The sequence below is a fragment of the Panicum virgatum genome, chromosome 1N, assembly GCF_016808335.1.
Source record: "Panicum virgatum strain AP13 chromosome 1N, P.virgatum_v5, whole genome shotgun sequence".
In the NCBI taxonomy this organism is placed as follows: domain Eukaryota; kingdom Viridiplantae; phylum Streptophyta; class Magnoliopsida; order Poales; family Poaceae; genus Panicum; species Panicum virgatum.
The window spans coordinates 35,911,962-35,928,438 of NC_053145.1; the positions used below are offsets into that span (position 1 = coordinate 35,911,962).

Genomic DNA, 16,477 nt, shown 5'->3' on the forward strand with positions numbered 1-16,477 from the left:
AAGTTGATTAAGATCATATATTCAATTTAAAGAATGTCAGTATCCCTATAAGAGCTGTCCTATCAAAGCTGCCCCATGTGTCATGTGGCATAGTTTTACAGTATGATGATCCTGTTATTCTTGATAATATGGTCTTAATACAACATATACACTTATCATAGTACCAATATAAATTCATCAACTGCCCAAGTACAACATAAGAAAATGAGTAAACACTTAAGTAACAAGATTATCTTGAATATGTATATTTCAGAGAGAGAGAGAGAGAGGGCTTCTCAAAACATGTATCGACCCAAGGCATCACTAACACAAGAGCTGCCAATCAAGTGTGCTGGCACTAGGGAGCACCAAAAAAAATTGCAAACAAGAATGTATTTGTAGAAAATTGAGCTCACTATGTTTATCCTACCCAAAACATTTAGTGAACATTTATGTATAATGTTCCCACATGCAAGAAATGAAAAGGCTATGACAGCCGTATACATGAAAATTAAGACTTCAGGGTAAGAAACTCAACAAACAACATTTTAACCAGATATGGTTCAGAATCTAAGGTCAAAATGAACAAGTCAATGCAATCTTATGAGAGAAGATATACAAGAGCAACTAGTACAGAAAGAATTGTGAACCCATTCCATAAATGAAATACATACAGAGATGAAATGAAAATTTTAGTTTTCAATAATAACCAGTATCTAGGATTAGAAGTACTGAATAATAAATTAGCCTCATAGGCAATCAATATGATTACAAACCATCCAAAAGGCCACCATCTTTTCTTCGAGGCGCCTTTTCTATGTAGTGTTTCCTTTGATTTCACCGTCTCAACCTTAGCGTGTCCCAACAACCTGGAAGTATGGAATAATGAAATAAAAAGATAAGAGCAACTGAGACAAAGGACCGAATGAAACAATAAAGCCTAATACATATTGTGGTAACACACCTCCAAAGTATTATGACCTTCGTGTCTAGAATTTTCTCTATCTCCCGAATTTCAGAAATATCAACATTAGGAGCTTGTTGCAACAGGGTAGCATACAATTGAACATAACGGCGACGAAGCTGGCAGAGGTGCCTAGTTCTCTCCCATGAGAACCAATAGCTGAAAAGCAAAGCGCAAATAAACATCAGTAACAAACATTTCTGTAAAGGAGAGGATAGGAGAGAATAGTGGCTTGTATTACTCCAAACCCTAGAAGGGTGGGATATATAGTTCCTATACACGGGCCTCTAGATGGGCCTCTATACATGGGCTCAATATACTCCAACACCCCCCCGCAGTCTGAACTACCGGCGCAGCGGTGTTCAAGACTGGACAACAAGAAAGTTAACACCCCCCCCCCCCCGCAGTCTGAACTACCGACGCAGCGGTGTTCAAGACTGGACAAGAAGATAGTACAAATAGAGTACAAAGGGCAAATACCCCCCCCCCCCCCCCCCGCAGCCACAACTAGCCACCGGCTACGTTGAGGCTGGATCGAAACTCCGAGAAGGTCGACGAGGGCAGCCCCTTGGTGAAGATGTCAGCAAACTGGGAGGTAGTTGGGACATGGAGTACCCGAACATCGCCGATGGCGACTCTGTCGCGCACGAAGTGTAGGTCGATCTCCACGTGCTTCGTCTGCTGATGCTGGACGGGGTTGGTGGAGAGGTACACAGCGCTGACGTTGTCGCAGTAGACGAGCGTGCTCTTGGCGAGCGGGCTGTGGAGCTCCACCAAGAGCTGTCGTAGCCAGGACGCCTCCGCCACGCCGTTGGCGACAGCCCGGTACTCCGCCTCGGCACTGGAGCGGGAGACAACCGGCTGCCGCTTGGACGACCAGGAGACCAGGTTACCGCCCAGGAAGACGGCGTAGCCGGAGGTGGAGCGACGAGTGTCCGGGCAGCCAGCCCAGTCAGCGTCGGTGTAGACCACCAGCTCAGCAGAGGACGAGCGGTGAAGTACCAGGCCGAGGTCCACAGTACCACGGACGTACCGGAGGAGACGCTTCAGCGCAGCAAGGTGTGACTCCCGGGGATCATGCATATGGAGATAGACCTGCTGAACAGCGTAGGTGATGTCCGGCCTGGTGAAGGTGAGGTACTGCAAAGCGCCGGCCAAACTCCGGTAGGCAGTAGGATCAGCCACCGGATCACCCAGAGCAGCAGACAACTTCGCCTGAGTGTCGACTGGAGTGGAGCAGGGCTTGCAATCAGTCATCCCAGCCCGCTCCAGAATATCAAGTGCGTACTGCCGCTGGTGAAGGAGAAGACCAGACGGGCGAGGCTCAACAGTGACGCCCAAGAAGTGGTGGAGCTTACCGAGATCCTTCATAGCGAACTCCTGCTGCAGAGAGGAGATGACACTCTGAAGCAACTGCGGACTGGAAGCTGTGAGCACAATGTCATCGACATATAGCAGCAGATATGCCATCTCATCCCCACGGCGGTAAATGAAGAGAGACGTGTCAGACTTGGCCTCGGTGAATCCCAGTGTCAGGAGGAACGTGGCGAACCAAGAGTACAAAGCCCGAGGAGCCTGCTTTAGACCATAGAGAGACTTGTTGAGCCAGCAGACCATATCCGGACGACTCGAGTCCACAAATCCCGCTGGCTGAGAGCAGTAGACAGTCTCTGACAAGGTGCCGTGAAGAAACGCATTCTTCACGTCCAGCTGGTGCACAGGCCAAGTGCGCGAGAGCGCAAGCGAGAGGACCGTGCGCACCGTAGCGGGCTTCACGACCGGGCTGAAGGTCTCATCATAATCCACACCAGGTCGCTGAGTGAACCCCCGGAGAACCCAGCGAGCCTGGTAGCGCTCCAGTGTGCCGTCAGCCCGACGCTTGTGCGTCCAGATCCACTTGCCAGTCACCACATTGCAACCAGACGGACGCGGCACGAGGTCCCACGTCTGGTTGGCAAGAAGAGCAGCGTACTCCTCTTCCATCGCGCGACGCCAGTGAGGATCCGCCAAGGCGTCGCGGACAGAGGAGGGTACCGGAGAGACCCTCGGCTCTCCCTCGGTGGCGGAGAGAGTCGCGGCCTGGGACGCCATCCGCCGAGTCACCATGGGATGGATATGCCGAGGATCCCGATGTATGACCGGCGGGTGGTACACCTCCGGCTCGGCTCGAGAGGGAGCCGGAGGTGGCGGCGGCGGCGACGGCTCCGGTGTCGGCGTCGCAGGAGCCTCTGGAGTAGGAGGCGGCGCCGGTGTCGACGCCGAGCGACGCCGGTACGTCTGCACCAGCTCAGCGTACCGCTGCGGTGTCGGGTTCGACGCCGAGCGGCGCCGGTACACCTGCACCGGCTGAGCGTACCGCGCAGGTGCAGGGAAAGGCACCAGGGCCGCGCGTGGCGCAGCGGGTGACACCGGGTCTGCGCGCGGCACGACCAGAGGTCTGGGGACCGCACGTGGCGCGACCGTGGGCACCGGGGCTGCGCTCGGCGCAACAGGGATCACCGGAAACGGTGCCGGCGTGCCGGGAAAACCTGCAGGAAAAGGACAGACAGGTAACGGTGGCTGAACCACCGGGTCAGTCGGAAACATAGACTCCAGCTCGGGGTCAGGAGAAGATATAGAGGAGGTGGAGTAGGGGAAATCCGACTCGTCGAAGACGACGTGTCGGGAGATCAGGACGCGGCGAGTGGTGAGGTTAAAGCATCGGTACCCCTTGTGGTCAGGGGAGTAACCGAGGAACACAAAACGAGTCGAGCGGGACGCCAGCTTGTGAGGAGCTGTGGCGGAGGTGTTAGGGTAACACGCACACCCGAAGACCCGAAGGTGGTCGTAGCGAGGAGGGGTACCGAAGAGAGCGTGGTGTGGAGTGGGAGCAGGAGAAGCAGTGGACGGAAGGCGGTTGAGCAGGTAGGTGGCGGTGTGGAGGCTCTCAGGCCAGAAACGCGGGGGCAGGGAAGCTTGGATCAGAAGGGTGCGCACGACGTTGTTCGTCGTGCGAATCATCCGCTCAGCCTTGCCGTTTTGAGGAGAGGTATACGGACAAGACATACGCAGCTGAACACCCCGAGACAGGAAGAAGGAACGGGAGGTGGAGTTGTCAAACTCCCGCCCGTTGTCACACTGGACGGCCTTAACAGTGAGGCCGAACTGAGTGGACACCCAGGCAAAGAAGTGGAGGAGGGTGGGGAAGGTCTCAGACTTGGCGCGCAAAGGAAACGTCCAAGAGTAGTGCGAGAAGTCGTCGACCACCACCAGATAGTACTTATAACCAGAAAGGCTAAGTACAGGAGAGGTCCACAGGTCACAGTGAACAAGATCGAATGCACGCGTCACATGCGAAGAAGAAAAAGGGAGCCGAACATGACGACCGAGCTGGCACGCATGGCAGAGGGGCTGAGCAGGAGCCCTAGTACCAGGAAGATCGGTACTACAACCGAGCTGAGCCAGAACGTCGCGGCCAGGGTGACCAAGACGACGGTGCCAAGTGGTGGAAGACGGCGTCGCGGCAAAAGCAGCAGACCAAGACGGCCAGGGCGAAGAAGAAGACGAGTGGTGCAGCGGAAGAAGGAAGGCGAAGAGTGTAAAGGGGCCCCGTGCTGTCACACCGGAGTAGCGGACGCCGAGAGGCCGAATCCTTTACGGTGAGGCCCGAAGAATCAAACTCGATGGAACAAGAATTGTCAGCTGTAAACTGACGAATGGAAAGAAGGTTATGAACCATCTGAGGAGCAACGAGGACATTGGGAAGATGAAAGGAGCAAGGAGCAGAACCCACGGCAGTGACAGGAAGGCAAGACCCGTCACCAACCATGATGGAAGAAGGACAAGAGGGGTGTGGGGGTCGGACAGAAGAGAGGATACCGACATGTGGGGTGGTGTGGAAGGAGGCACCCGAGTCGGCGATCCACTCGGTGCTGGCCGGCGGCGTCCGCCCCGTGGCGCTCAAGGACGGCGCCCCAGGCCAGGTCGGCTGCTGGCTGGGTGGAGCGGGCGGTAGCCAGAACGGCGCAAACAGAGGGGCAGCAGCGGCGAGCATGGCCGCCGGCTGGGGCTGAGGACGAGGGCCCACCCCCTGCGCGGCGGGCGTGACTGCCTGGGCTTGCGCGGCGTGCACGACGGGCGCGACGGCCGGCGCAGCGGCGAGGGAGGCAGCAGCCCGCGTGGGGTCCCTGTGCGCGACGGCCTGCGCGGCGGGCGCGGCGGGCGCAACGACCTGCGCGGCGTGCGCGGCAGCAAGGGAGGCGGCAGCCCGCGCGGCCAGCGCATCGTGCGCGGCGGGCGCGACGGCTCTCGCGGCGGCGAGGGAGGCGGCGGCCCGCGCGGCCTGCACGGCGTGCACCCGCGCGACGAGCGTGGCGGGTGCGACGGCGGCCTGCGCGGCGTGCGCAGCGGTCTGCTCGATGGCAGCAAGCGCGTCGCGCTCACATCGCAGGGCACGCCAGGCCGTAGCGGACACCGCGGGCGCGCTGCTGCAGGAGGACGCGGGCGCGGCGGCGGCGCCCTGGGGCCACGGTCGCGCCGGGCCGAGAGCAGGGGCGGCGTTGGCGACGTCCAGGAGCCACGGTCGCACCGCGCCATGAGCAGGGGCGGCGGCAGCGGTGCCCTGGGGCGCCTGCAGCACCGGAGCAGCAGCCCGCGTGGCGGCGTAGGGCGTCCGTGGCGCGCCCAGCGGCCCTGCAGCAGTGGCGGTGAGGGTGGCCGCGGGATCCACAGCGGCCTGCGCGGCGGCGACCAGAGCGGCGGCGGTAGGGGGCCGCGGGCCAGCTGCGGCGGTGCTGGTGGCAGCCGCAGCAGCAGCCCCGGCGGTGGCTCCGGGGGCCGGAGCAGAGGAGGGGAGGGAAGGAAGCGCGAGCAGAGCAGGGGCAGGGCGGCCCAGATCCTGGGGGCTTGGGGACCGGCGCGGCGCCCAGGGGTCCTGAGGCTGAAGCGGCGGAAGTCCCTGTACCGGCTCCACGACTTCTCCCGGCGCCCGAGGTGAGGCTGAAGCGGCGGGCGCAGGGGATCTGGGAAGAAGCGGACGCGGTTGTGCGCTCTGCAGAGGGGAGGGAAGGTGGTGGAGGAGGAGGGAAGGGGCGGCGGCGGCGGTGGCGCGCCTGCCAGGGAGAGGAGGCGGCGGCGCCTGAGGGGAAGCAGAGGAGGGCGGGCGGCCGGCCGGACGCGGTTGTGCGCTCTGCAGAGGGGAGGGAAGGTGGTGGAGGAGGGAAGGGGCGGCGGCGGCGGTGGCGCGCCTGCCAGGGAGAGGAGGCGGCGGCGCCTGAGGGGAAGCAGAGGAGGGCGGGCGGCCGGCCATGCGCAGGAGAGGTGCGCCGCCGGGAGCACCGCTCAACCTAGCCTGATACCATGTAAAGGAGAGGATAGGAGAGAATAGTGGCTTGTATTACTCCAAACCCTAGAAGGGTGGGATATATAGTTCCTATACACGGGCCTCTAGATGGGCCTCTATACATGGGCTCAATATACTCCAACACCCCCCCGCAGTCTGAACTACCGGCGCAGCGGTGTTTAAGACTGGACAACAAGAAAGCTAACAATTTCAAATCATAAAACTAATAAATATCAAAGCATACATTAGACTAAATAACCGGACAAGACTCAAGACATTTTATCAAATTCTGCACAATAAGTAATAAAACTGAATGATGTATCGCAACTATTTACAAATAAACCCCTAGAATGCATAGCCCACCACTTAAACATAAGTGGTATTAATATATTTTAATATAATTTGCTATGATATGGTTCCACAACAATTTTTAAATGTGTACTTTGGATTGTGGTGATATTCTAATAAGGAGTCCAGGAGTGATAGCATGTTATTTTCCCATTTCAAATAAAGGTAGCAGTATTGAAATGTTTCATATTTTACAGCATAGAAGCAATAGGGACTACATGTCAATGTCAATACAAAAAAAAAAGGCAAACATGTTATTGAGGACTGTATAAATTGCTATTTATTTTTTGGACAATTTTTCCTTTTCATTATTTATAAAGGCCTGGTCAGTACATCAATCCTCCACTTGTCTTTTTCTGTGAGTTAACTACTAAAAGGACGGGGGGAAGAATACACAAAAACTTGCTTAACAAAATAATTCGCAACAAAATCCTATCATCAATGTATTATCATGTTATCTCCACTATTACCTCCTCTTCTAATGTTCCTACCTCCCTTCCTCTAAGCAGTTGATGGGTTTTCAAGAATATCACAAGATGTGTCAATGTTATTGAGGAAACGTGACAGAGGAGATGTGGTGCGGAAAGGTGACAGGACATGCATATTAAAGAAGCAAGGGCAGAGATACAGGAGTAGAGGTGCCTTTGCACCGGTAGTAGAGTGAAGGGAAAATTTAAACAATCAAAAGAGAGATTCTGTCCAATGATCTTATACAAAGCAAAGGCCTTCCAAAAGTCAGATTAACTATTTTACTCATAACATGGGAAGGAAAATAATAGAAGTGAAGAAGCAAGGACAAACGGAGCCTAACAGATGAGTATTACCATAGTTTCTTTTGTCGCAGACCAGCAAGCATTGCATAGCGCCACCAAGCACGACGATCTTCCTTTACTAGTACAATAGGCCGTAAGTGAGACACATCAACACGTGTTCTAAACCTTGAGAACGTTTCCAAGAGTTTAATACCATCATAATACTGTGCCTGGTATAGAATGGCAGATAACAATAAGTAATTGTAAACACAATAACTAACAATACTAAAGAAGTAGAGTAATGTGATACCTCAGTTACAGTTAAAGAAACATCACTCAGGACAAGTGAGGCTTTCTCAATAGGGGTATCTGGATCCCCTCTTTCATTCTTTCCAAGTCGCTTATATTTAAGGGTGCCATTTATAGGTGAAACTAAGTAGTTCCGATTTACTGCCCATATGGAATTTACAGAGTGATCATCGATGCCATCTTGGAATATCTGTGACAGACCATTCAATCATAAGAAATGGCAAACAGGTACAAAACAAAGGTGTTATGACTGACACGAGAACAACCTCTCTCCACTCAGTAGGATTTAGATCTTCCCATTTCTTAGTAAGCTTCCAAGGTTTGCTGTCGGAGTCATGGTAGATGGCCAGCCTATGCAGTTTGACAGACTAAACAATGACGACAAAAAAAATGAGAAAATAATTATCTTGATTATAAAAACATTTATATAAACAAAAGCTGATAATCAAAGAGGAAAATCATAGCTTGTAATGACATTAATACTATGAAAAATGCATCAATTCAACCTAAAAAAATAATAGTACCACTTGCCAGCCCCAAATATCAAGTAACATACCATCCAGGAAAACAATATGAAATGTTCGAGAGTATAATAGCAATAAACACAAAGTAAATGACGGTGAAAGACCAACCAGAACAAATTCCAACATTCACCAGTGATACAAAACTTGACTGTACAAAAGAATTCCAGTCATCAGATAGACCAACCTACAAATCTTATGTCGCATTGTCATTATGTCTAGTAGCTGTTATTCGTCTATAAACATTTTAATGATATTCACCTCTATTTGAAAGCCATAAGATAGTATAGGCAGAAACGATCGAAAATGAGCCATTCACTTCAATTTACAAATTGAATTTACAATTTCATGTGAAATTCCTGTTCCTTTAACCCAGAGTTGTTCAAGCCTCAACTGAAGGGTAAAGGAGTAAAGGACTGCTACAAGCAAAAGGCAGTGGTTACGTGAATAGTGAAACTAATGTTTCAACCTTCTACAACTAAACTATTCCTACTGTTAACAAGCAAAGGACAAGACAAATAAGGTGAGAGTAACTTTCTTTTTTTCTAATATTATTCATTATGGCCTAATTACATTGTTTAACATACTGGTGGCTGAAGTTTTCCACTACATACTCTGAAACCATACCGTAATCAGGGACCGAGGGGGTGCTATTTACTAGTATCATAGCTGCTGCTAGGCTAGTCACCTAGGTTGACATGGATTTCAATGTCAAATCTCATCATCAATACAAAAAATAAAATACGATGCTTCTGATATGACAGGTTACTGGTAAAAACAGAAAAGGAAATTACATGCTGTATTAATGTGCTCTAACCTTTCGTAGCTTATCTAGGGCTACACCTGCATCAAATGTCTCATTACCATCCTCGTCCACTGTAACGGCTGCAAGTTTTGATAATGTGAAACCAGACGCGAACGGGTGCCCAGAATTGCTGGGGAGAATCAAAGAAAATGTTAAAAAAAATACAAGAAAATAAGAAGAGGCTAAAACAGATATTTGTTTAACAAACCTGACAGAATCTTCATATCTGATGTGTACGTTACTGATGGTTACTTTAAGATTACCAATAATTGTAGATATCAAATTGTATAGCCATGAATTTCCACCTGGTACCTAAAACAATAGAAGAATTATATCAGAACGGTTACTAAGCCCCACCCACTTTACCAACAATTATAGACCCCACAATCAAAGATCGATATGCTTCAAGAGAATCCAAGCCCTCAAAGCCACAAAAAAAATTATAACAAAATTATTGTGTGTGTTTTATCTATTAATGCTGATGTTTGTTTAATGAAGAGAAGCTCCAGGCCATGATCCTGACCGTGCATTCATATGCTACAATCCATGAATACTTGTGAACCCTCAAGTATCAAATACCGATACTTACCCGATACCCATACTCCTCTGATACTTGTCGGACAAGTATCATATATTTTATTAATATTTAAATAAATAAAATATTGGATACTGTGTTGATACCTTTCTGATTCTTTCCTGACACCTCGAAACCCTATCCTCTGATTTTGCCTATAAATATATGTCCTATATACATGTAAGGTGGATGAATTATTGCATCAAATACTGAGCAATCAGACAAAACATCTTAAGCTATATTTATGATTATGTATACATTTTTTACTTTATCTATATAATATATTTCTATAAAGGAAAATTCCTTTCTACACTCGCTTGTAGCTACTCTCACGTGTGAATCTCATGATTTATGACATATCTTACCCAACGAAGAGTATGTACGCGGAGTATGTGATCATACTAGAACATCTATGATGGTATATACATTGGGTACGTGACCATATATGGAGTATGTGGACATACTTATTTTTAATATGTAGTAGTAAGGTATAATCATAATATATTTAAAAAACAGGTAGGCTTTTAAAAAATTTCGTATATATCATTTTGAAGTATCTTAGAATTAGTATATGAACATACTCCAAGTGATAAATATGTATGTGGACATACGCATGATTGCATACTGATGGTGAGAGTAGCTACACGCGAGTGTAGAAAAAACTCGTCCTTTCTGATGGACTATGGATAAAAGCCCCCACCCCTTCCACTATAACACCTGGGTTTTATGGTCGGGTTGGCTAGGTGGGGCGCGCTAACATGGTACCAGAGCAGAGGTCCCGGGTTCGAACCCACCCGGCCACGCATTTCCGCTGTGCGATTTCCCCTGCGCCTCTCGTGTGCTGAGACCTGCTGCGGGCTACGCCGGGCTCGCACGCCGTAGGGGGAATGATGGACTATGGATAAAAGCCCCCACCCCTCCCACTATAACACCTTGGTTTTATGGTCGGGTTGGCTAGGTGGGGCGCGCTAACACTTTCTATAAATATAAATATAACATATATATCCCCGTATCGGTGTTTTTGGAAAAATGCTATATCAAAGTATCGCTGTGTTGCGTATCCGTATCGCCGTATCTGGGAACAATGTGCCAGCTTAGGGAAACAAAAGATAGGCCGACCTCTGGATGTTGGGGCTGGGGTTATACTGAGAGTGTTTGGATGAATGATCTTATATCTTATTATATACCAAAATAGATATTTATTATATACCAAAACAGACATTTATATGACTATATCATTTTATTTAGTCTACAAAACGTGGAGCCGGGAACTGGAGCTCTGCCAAACAGGGCATACTCAATATGAATGTGGTTCACTAGTATAGTTTGGATAAATAACAAAGAAGCACAAAAATGTTAAGCATTCAGAGACAAAACAGGATCATACAGGTCCTCCTTTTGAGTTCCTACTTGTTGCTTCAAGAGTTGCTGCCTCTGCAGCCTGCAAAACAAGGGAGAAAGCATTAAAAGCTGTTTGTACAAACAATTTGTAAGGAAAAATCAGAGAATGTGAAAACAGATCAAGCAGAACTGAGAAAGCAAGAAAATAAAATCAGACAAAAGAAAGGAGTAACAGTTAATTCATAACTCAACAGAAGATTGCAAGACTGCTGGGGTTAAAAACAACACTTAAATCGTAATAGAGAGAAGGCTGGCTGATTAACTTTGAGAAGTTCATAACCATACAAGAAAGGGTGCTCAATGACAAGGTCATTAAGGTGGAGCTGAAGTTAGTTTGGTGGAAAACTGGCAATCAATTTAGGCAACTGGAACAGAAAAGACTTCAAGCAAATTAAGTATATCAAAAAATACATGATCTTAGATCAGTGGTTCTAAGAATCAGTGATCTTTTAAGAATGTATCACATTAAAGAATCAATCCATAATGCCAGAAAATGCTAACTCAAAGCAAAGAATCTTAATAGAATGCACAATCCTAGCATAAATATACCACAAGCAAATGAAAGGCAAGAACAGATGCATACTTAGGCATAAAAAAAACTCAAAGTAATACAAGCCCAGGTGCGAATTCATTTTGAATTGGCTTGTTCACCTTGCGTAAATATAACTTATAAGATCAATATATTAACTCTTGACTGTCACAAGAAAAGAAGCAACAATGACATAGCATGAAACAAACCTCAATCTGCTGAAGCTTGGCTTCAAAAAGTTTTTCTCTATCTTCTTCCTAATGTTGAAAAAGAAGACAAAATGAAAATATATAGTGAGAAATATGAACTGAGGAAGTGTATTTCGTAGAACTATTGTTTCAGGCTAAACCTAAAATACCAATAATAAATACCTTTAGAGTCTGTCCGTCAGGAGCAGGATGAGCAAGAACAAATAGACGATCAATAAGAACAATGACTGGTTCTTTACCCAGGCTCTTCCATGGGACCTATTAGAAATTACACTTCAGCATTTACAATTCACAAATAGAAATCGACGACACAGGAGAACAAGAAGTGCAGACAACGGAAGATAAACGGTGACTTGCTGTATGGTTAGATGCTATTCATATTAAGGAATACACGATTAAGCATATTCTAATCCAGATGGAACTTGTGTATACAAGCAATGGAAAATATAATAGGTTTGTTACCCATGAATAATAAATCAGCATGTACTGCTGAAAGAAGTAAATTATCCAGTTTCAAAATGCCACTAATGTTTCTCTCTTAATACAAAGATACGCAGCTCTCCTGCGTGTTCGATAAAAAAAATGCCACTCATGCTACATGATAACAGCTCTAATAAACAACTACTTGATATTGTGATGTAAGAAAAAACACCACAAAATTGAAACCAGGAACAATCATGTATGGTACAATAAAAAAATGTACCTTTAAGGTTATGGTGCCAACAAACCCAGCTTTCACTGTCACTGGAAGCCGGAGAGAATTGAGTGCTTCAGCCTTAAGTTTTAAGTCTTTTAGAACAACATCACCTTTACAGACAGAAACAAAAGCAGGGTCACAATCACAAGTAATATAGCTACACAAGTAGCACAGTGACTGCTGAAATTTTGAACAGAATGGTCAACGTTTATAAAGCCATGTTAGATGATTGTAGAGTATAACAATATGAAAAAAGGAGCATGGTAGTGATAGAATCTCATCAGGTGATTCATCTTTCGAAACATGACCCATGAGTGTTAGATCAAGTGACAGGTTTCCTGGTACAACCATCGATTCAAACGGTCAGGCAGCAATTCAGAAAAATATATTATTATAAGCTTGATTCAACTCAAACTTTTAACTCAATATGATTTTGATTTTTGGATGCTCACAATTATTATAGGTTCCGATTCCTTTGGCACGCAGCGGTGGTGGAACGTGTGGTCATCTTTCCAAATCAGGCTTTTATAGTCTTTCCCAATAGGACTGCTGGTTCAATCTAGTTCTAAATTCTGTGCTACAAATTATGGTACTAATTTTGAAAACGTCTCACAGTGCCCTTCCCTGCAAGCTGCAGCGGGCACCAGGTGCTGTGCTGCTACAACCTTCCAGTGAAGGATCTCACTGGCTCAGGATGTGTCAGGTAACATCATGAAGAAGCAGACTTCAGCCAGAAAAAAAAAAAAGCCATGCTAAGAGCTACCCTGTACCAAGCTACCACAGACAAGATCGTGCAGGTGCATGAATGTAGAGTGGTACTATACTAGGGTCCTTCAGGAGGCAATATAGTCTAAGTTCATATGGTCAAAGGCCTGAAATATCAGATTTATTTTCTGTTTATCACGGCATCAGCTTCCTAGAAGGACCCTAGTATAGTACTTCCGGACACATTGACTGAATGATAACAGAATCAGGAATATTTACCTGAAGTCAATTTTCCTATACATCAATAATTGTCAAATGTCAAGAGAAAACAACGCCAAACTAAGTTTCTAAGCTTATGTGTTTCGAGACAAGACTACCCCATTTCCATGAAGAGATTAGTGTGAATCACCATTAATATAATTGTGAACCTTATGAGTATCGCATAACAAATAAGAAAGCATCTTCATCATTTCAGTTCTTGACCTTATAATATCAAACATTGCATGCTGTGATCCTAGTAAACAGTTAGTGTTAGCGCGCCCCACCTAGCCAACCCTACCATAAAACCCAGGTGTTATAGTGGGAGGGGTGGGGGCTTTTATCCATAGTACATCATTCCCCCTACGGCGTGCGAGCCTGGCGTAGCCCGCAGCAGGTCTAGTGCCTGGCATAGCCCGCAGCAAGTCTCAGCACACGAGAGGCGCAGGGGAAATCGCGCAGCGGAAATGCGTGGCCAGGCGGGTTCGAACCCGGGACCTTTGGCTCTGGTACCATGTTAGCGCGCCCCACCTAGCCAACCCTACCATAAAACCCAGGTGTTATAGTGGGAGGGGTGGGGGCTTTTATCCATAGTCCATCAGTTAGGTACTTAGGTTACAAGATTTTCGAGTTGTAAGAAACTAAGAACTTGCAAGCTTTCTAACAATGGTCCGAGTTCATCCCAGGGTCATGTTTTTTTTAACGGGACCCACTTCATCCTACTTCAGGCCAGCACCAAATAAGCAATACAGTAAAACTAAGGTTGGAGCGTTTGGTCTAATAAATAAGAAAAGAGCTAGTTGTATCAAACCACTGCAAAATCGAAGCTTAGATAAGAACATAAAATAATTGCAAATTTGCAATTTACAGTACAAGAAGGAAACAATGTTTAGGCAAAAGGAAAATAACAGTAAGAAAAATCATATACCTTTCCAGACACTTATCCTAAGAGCTTCAACAGAAAGCCCTTCAACATATTCACCCAAATATTTGCGTAGCAGATACAGCACCTATATTAAAAAGTAACAACTATGTCATTGCTTAGAACATAATGCTAAGATGAAAACTTTGTGGCAACGTGCAAAACCTAAATTTTATAACAGCATGAAATTAATAAGTTCTGAAAAATAGATTGCAAAATATCTAGGTGATTCACCATTTAAGCATTACTTATCAGTTAACATGAATGAGTTAACGGTTAGAACAGAAGTAACTGTAACAACTCGTAAATTACTCACAACCCAATGTTTACCAGCATAGTTGTTCCATACATAAGGACATCAAAGAAATAGACAATAAAAAATTGAACAGTGTGGTAGGATATCACAGACCATATTTCTCACCACAACAGATATGCTTAAAATTACATTCACAACTGAGAACAAGGAGTGATAAGGACACTTGTATTGTTGAATGGCCATTGGTGATCAACTCCATTAATTGGATTCACACGGCGTTCAGTTGCAGGAATGATGATTATTAACACTCAAAAAAATTGTAGCAAGAAACACTAAGCCACACAAAATAGCATCAATGCAAATACAAGCTAACTGCAATGGAAGAGCATCCTACCTTTAAGAGCAGCAAAGTGCATATCTTCTGAAGGTAACAAGGAATAGGAAATTTGTGAAATAAACAAAAGGTACATAGCAGCTATGAAGTTCCACATTGCAATAACACAGATGCAACTACGAAAGGCAATGATATAGTGTCATACAGTAATAACAAATATAGCAGCACATTCTACTCGAGCTAAATGAACAGACTCCTGAGCGGTTGGAATCCTGTCAAGGCTATGAAATTAAACTGAACAATATACGCATGTGCACCGCAACTACCAACACTTCTGCCCCTTTAGACGCTCCCCCATATTTCAACATGAAACTCTTCCTCGAGGGAAGATCGAAGTACAAACAGCCAAGAGTCAGCCATCAACAAACCGAATTCCACCCTTCCAAACTGCCACTGAACCCGAAACATGATCAGCACAGATATTCACTAACCCCAACAGAAACCACACCACTAACAACATAATCCCACTGCCGGTCTGCCACTCGATCACGCGGGCCGTCGTCGATCACACGCGACAAAAGACAAAAATGGCCCAGACCGAAGGCGCCGAATGAATGGGGAATACGGAAGGCGGGAGAGAGAGAGATCATACGTGGCCCTCGAACATGGCGGTTACTGCGGGAACGACCCGCAGGCGGGCCGAGCGCGGGGATGGCGGGGCCGGGGGCGCGCTAGCACGGCGGCGACGGCGGCACGGTCGCGAATCCTCTCCCTCCTCCTCGAGCGCGGCGGGGCGCCGTCATGGGCCGGCGGGGCCGAGAGGGCGGGTTAGGGTTTCCGCGGGGGATGGGAGCAGAGAGGCCGAGGGTGGAGAGCGCGGAGGTGGCGAGGAAGACGACGGAGGAGGCGGAGCGAGGGGGAGGCGGGGGACGGGACGGGACGGGATGGGGCCGGCACGGGGGTGTTCGCGGTGGTGGTGGGGTTCCTTTTTGGCTCGGTCCGGGACGTACGTGCGCCACGCTTCGGACGCACGCCTGGTCAAACAGGTGGCGGGGGTATATGCGAGTGCCCGTGCGGTGCCACTTTCTATGGAGCGCACGGTGGTGGGGCTTTGCCACATTTTTTATTTCTCGTCCTTGGATCCTTACTTGTTGTTTGTTGGCATTTTACATGTACTCTGTCTGTTTCGCGTTATTAGTGATTTTGGTTCTTCTATATTCATATATTTTATTATACATCTAAATATAATATATATTTAGATATATAATAAAATTTTTGTATCTGTCATTTCGCTTCAGCTTTGGGATAACCGACCGATGGTGCATGTCGTCGAGCAAGTGGCACTACGAGGATACATTGTTAACGAGTAAGGCACTGTTTGGAACCAAACTTTTTTCAAAAATCTCTATCACATCAAAAGGTATCAAACTATTTTATAGTATTAAATAAAATATATTTATAAATGTTTTTTGATAGCTGAGTGCTTTTTCGCGAGACGAATCTAATGAGCCTAATTAATTCATAATTTGCTACAGTGATGCTACAGTAACCATCCGCTAATCATAGATAAATATACCTCATTAGATTCGTCTCG

At 47.1% G+C, this 16,477-nt stretch overlaps 1 protein-coding gene across 6 annotated transcripts in view; it reads right to left on the reverse strand.

Annotated features, from left to right (window-relative positions):
• The window catches only part of LOC120655707, an 84,376-nt gene extending 68,578 nt beyond the window's left edge, over positions 1-15,798 (reverse strand). For 3 of the 6 annotated variants that reach the window (XM_039933671.1, XM_039933667.1, XM_039933666.1), the window contains exons 1-12: positions 15,536-15,798; positions 14,300-14,381; positions 12,415-12,518; positions 11,874-11,969; positions 11,712-11,759; positions 10,960-11,013; positions 9,011-9,310; positions 7,939-8,040; positions 7,674-7,862; positions 7,436-7,593; positions 944-1,102; positions 756-848 (exon numbers count right to left, since the gene is read on the reverse strand). In XM_039933671.1, coding sequence (XP_039789605.1) covers positions 756-848; positions 944-1,102; positions 7,436-7,593; positions 7,674-7,862; positions 7,939-8,040; positions 9,011-9,310; positions 10,960-11,013; positions 11,712-11,759; positions 11,874-11,969; positions 12,415-12,518; positions 14,300-14,381; positions 15,536-15,550 — 1,400 coding nt within the window. In that variant the 5' untranslated portion in view covers positions 15,551-15,798. Of the gene's footprint in view, positions 1-754; positions 849-943; positions 1,103-7,435; positions 7,594-7,673; positions 7,863-7,938; positions 8,041-9,010; positions 9,311-10,959; positions 11,014-11,711; positions 11,760-11,873; positions 11,970-12,414; positions 12,519-14,299; positions 14,382-15,535 lie in introns of all 6 variants that reach the window. The other 3 variants (XM_039933668.1, XM_039933670.1, XM_039933669.1) reach the window with 3 other exon arrangements.
• Positions 15,799-16,477: the final 679 nt, after the last annotated feature.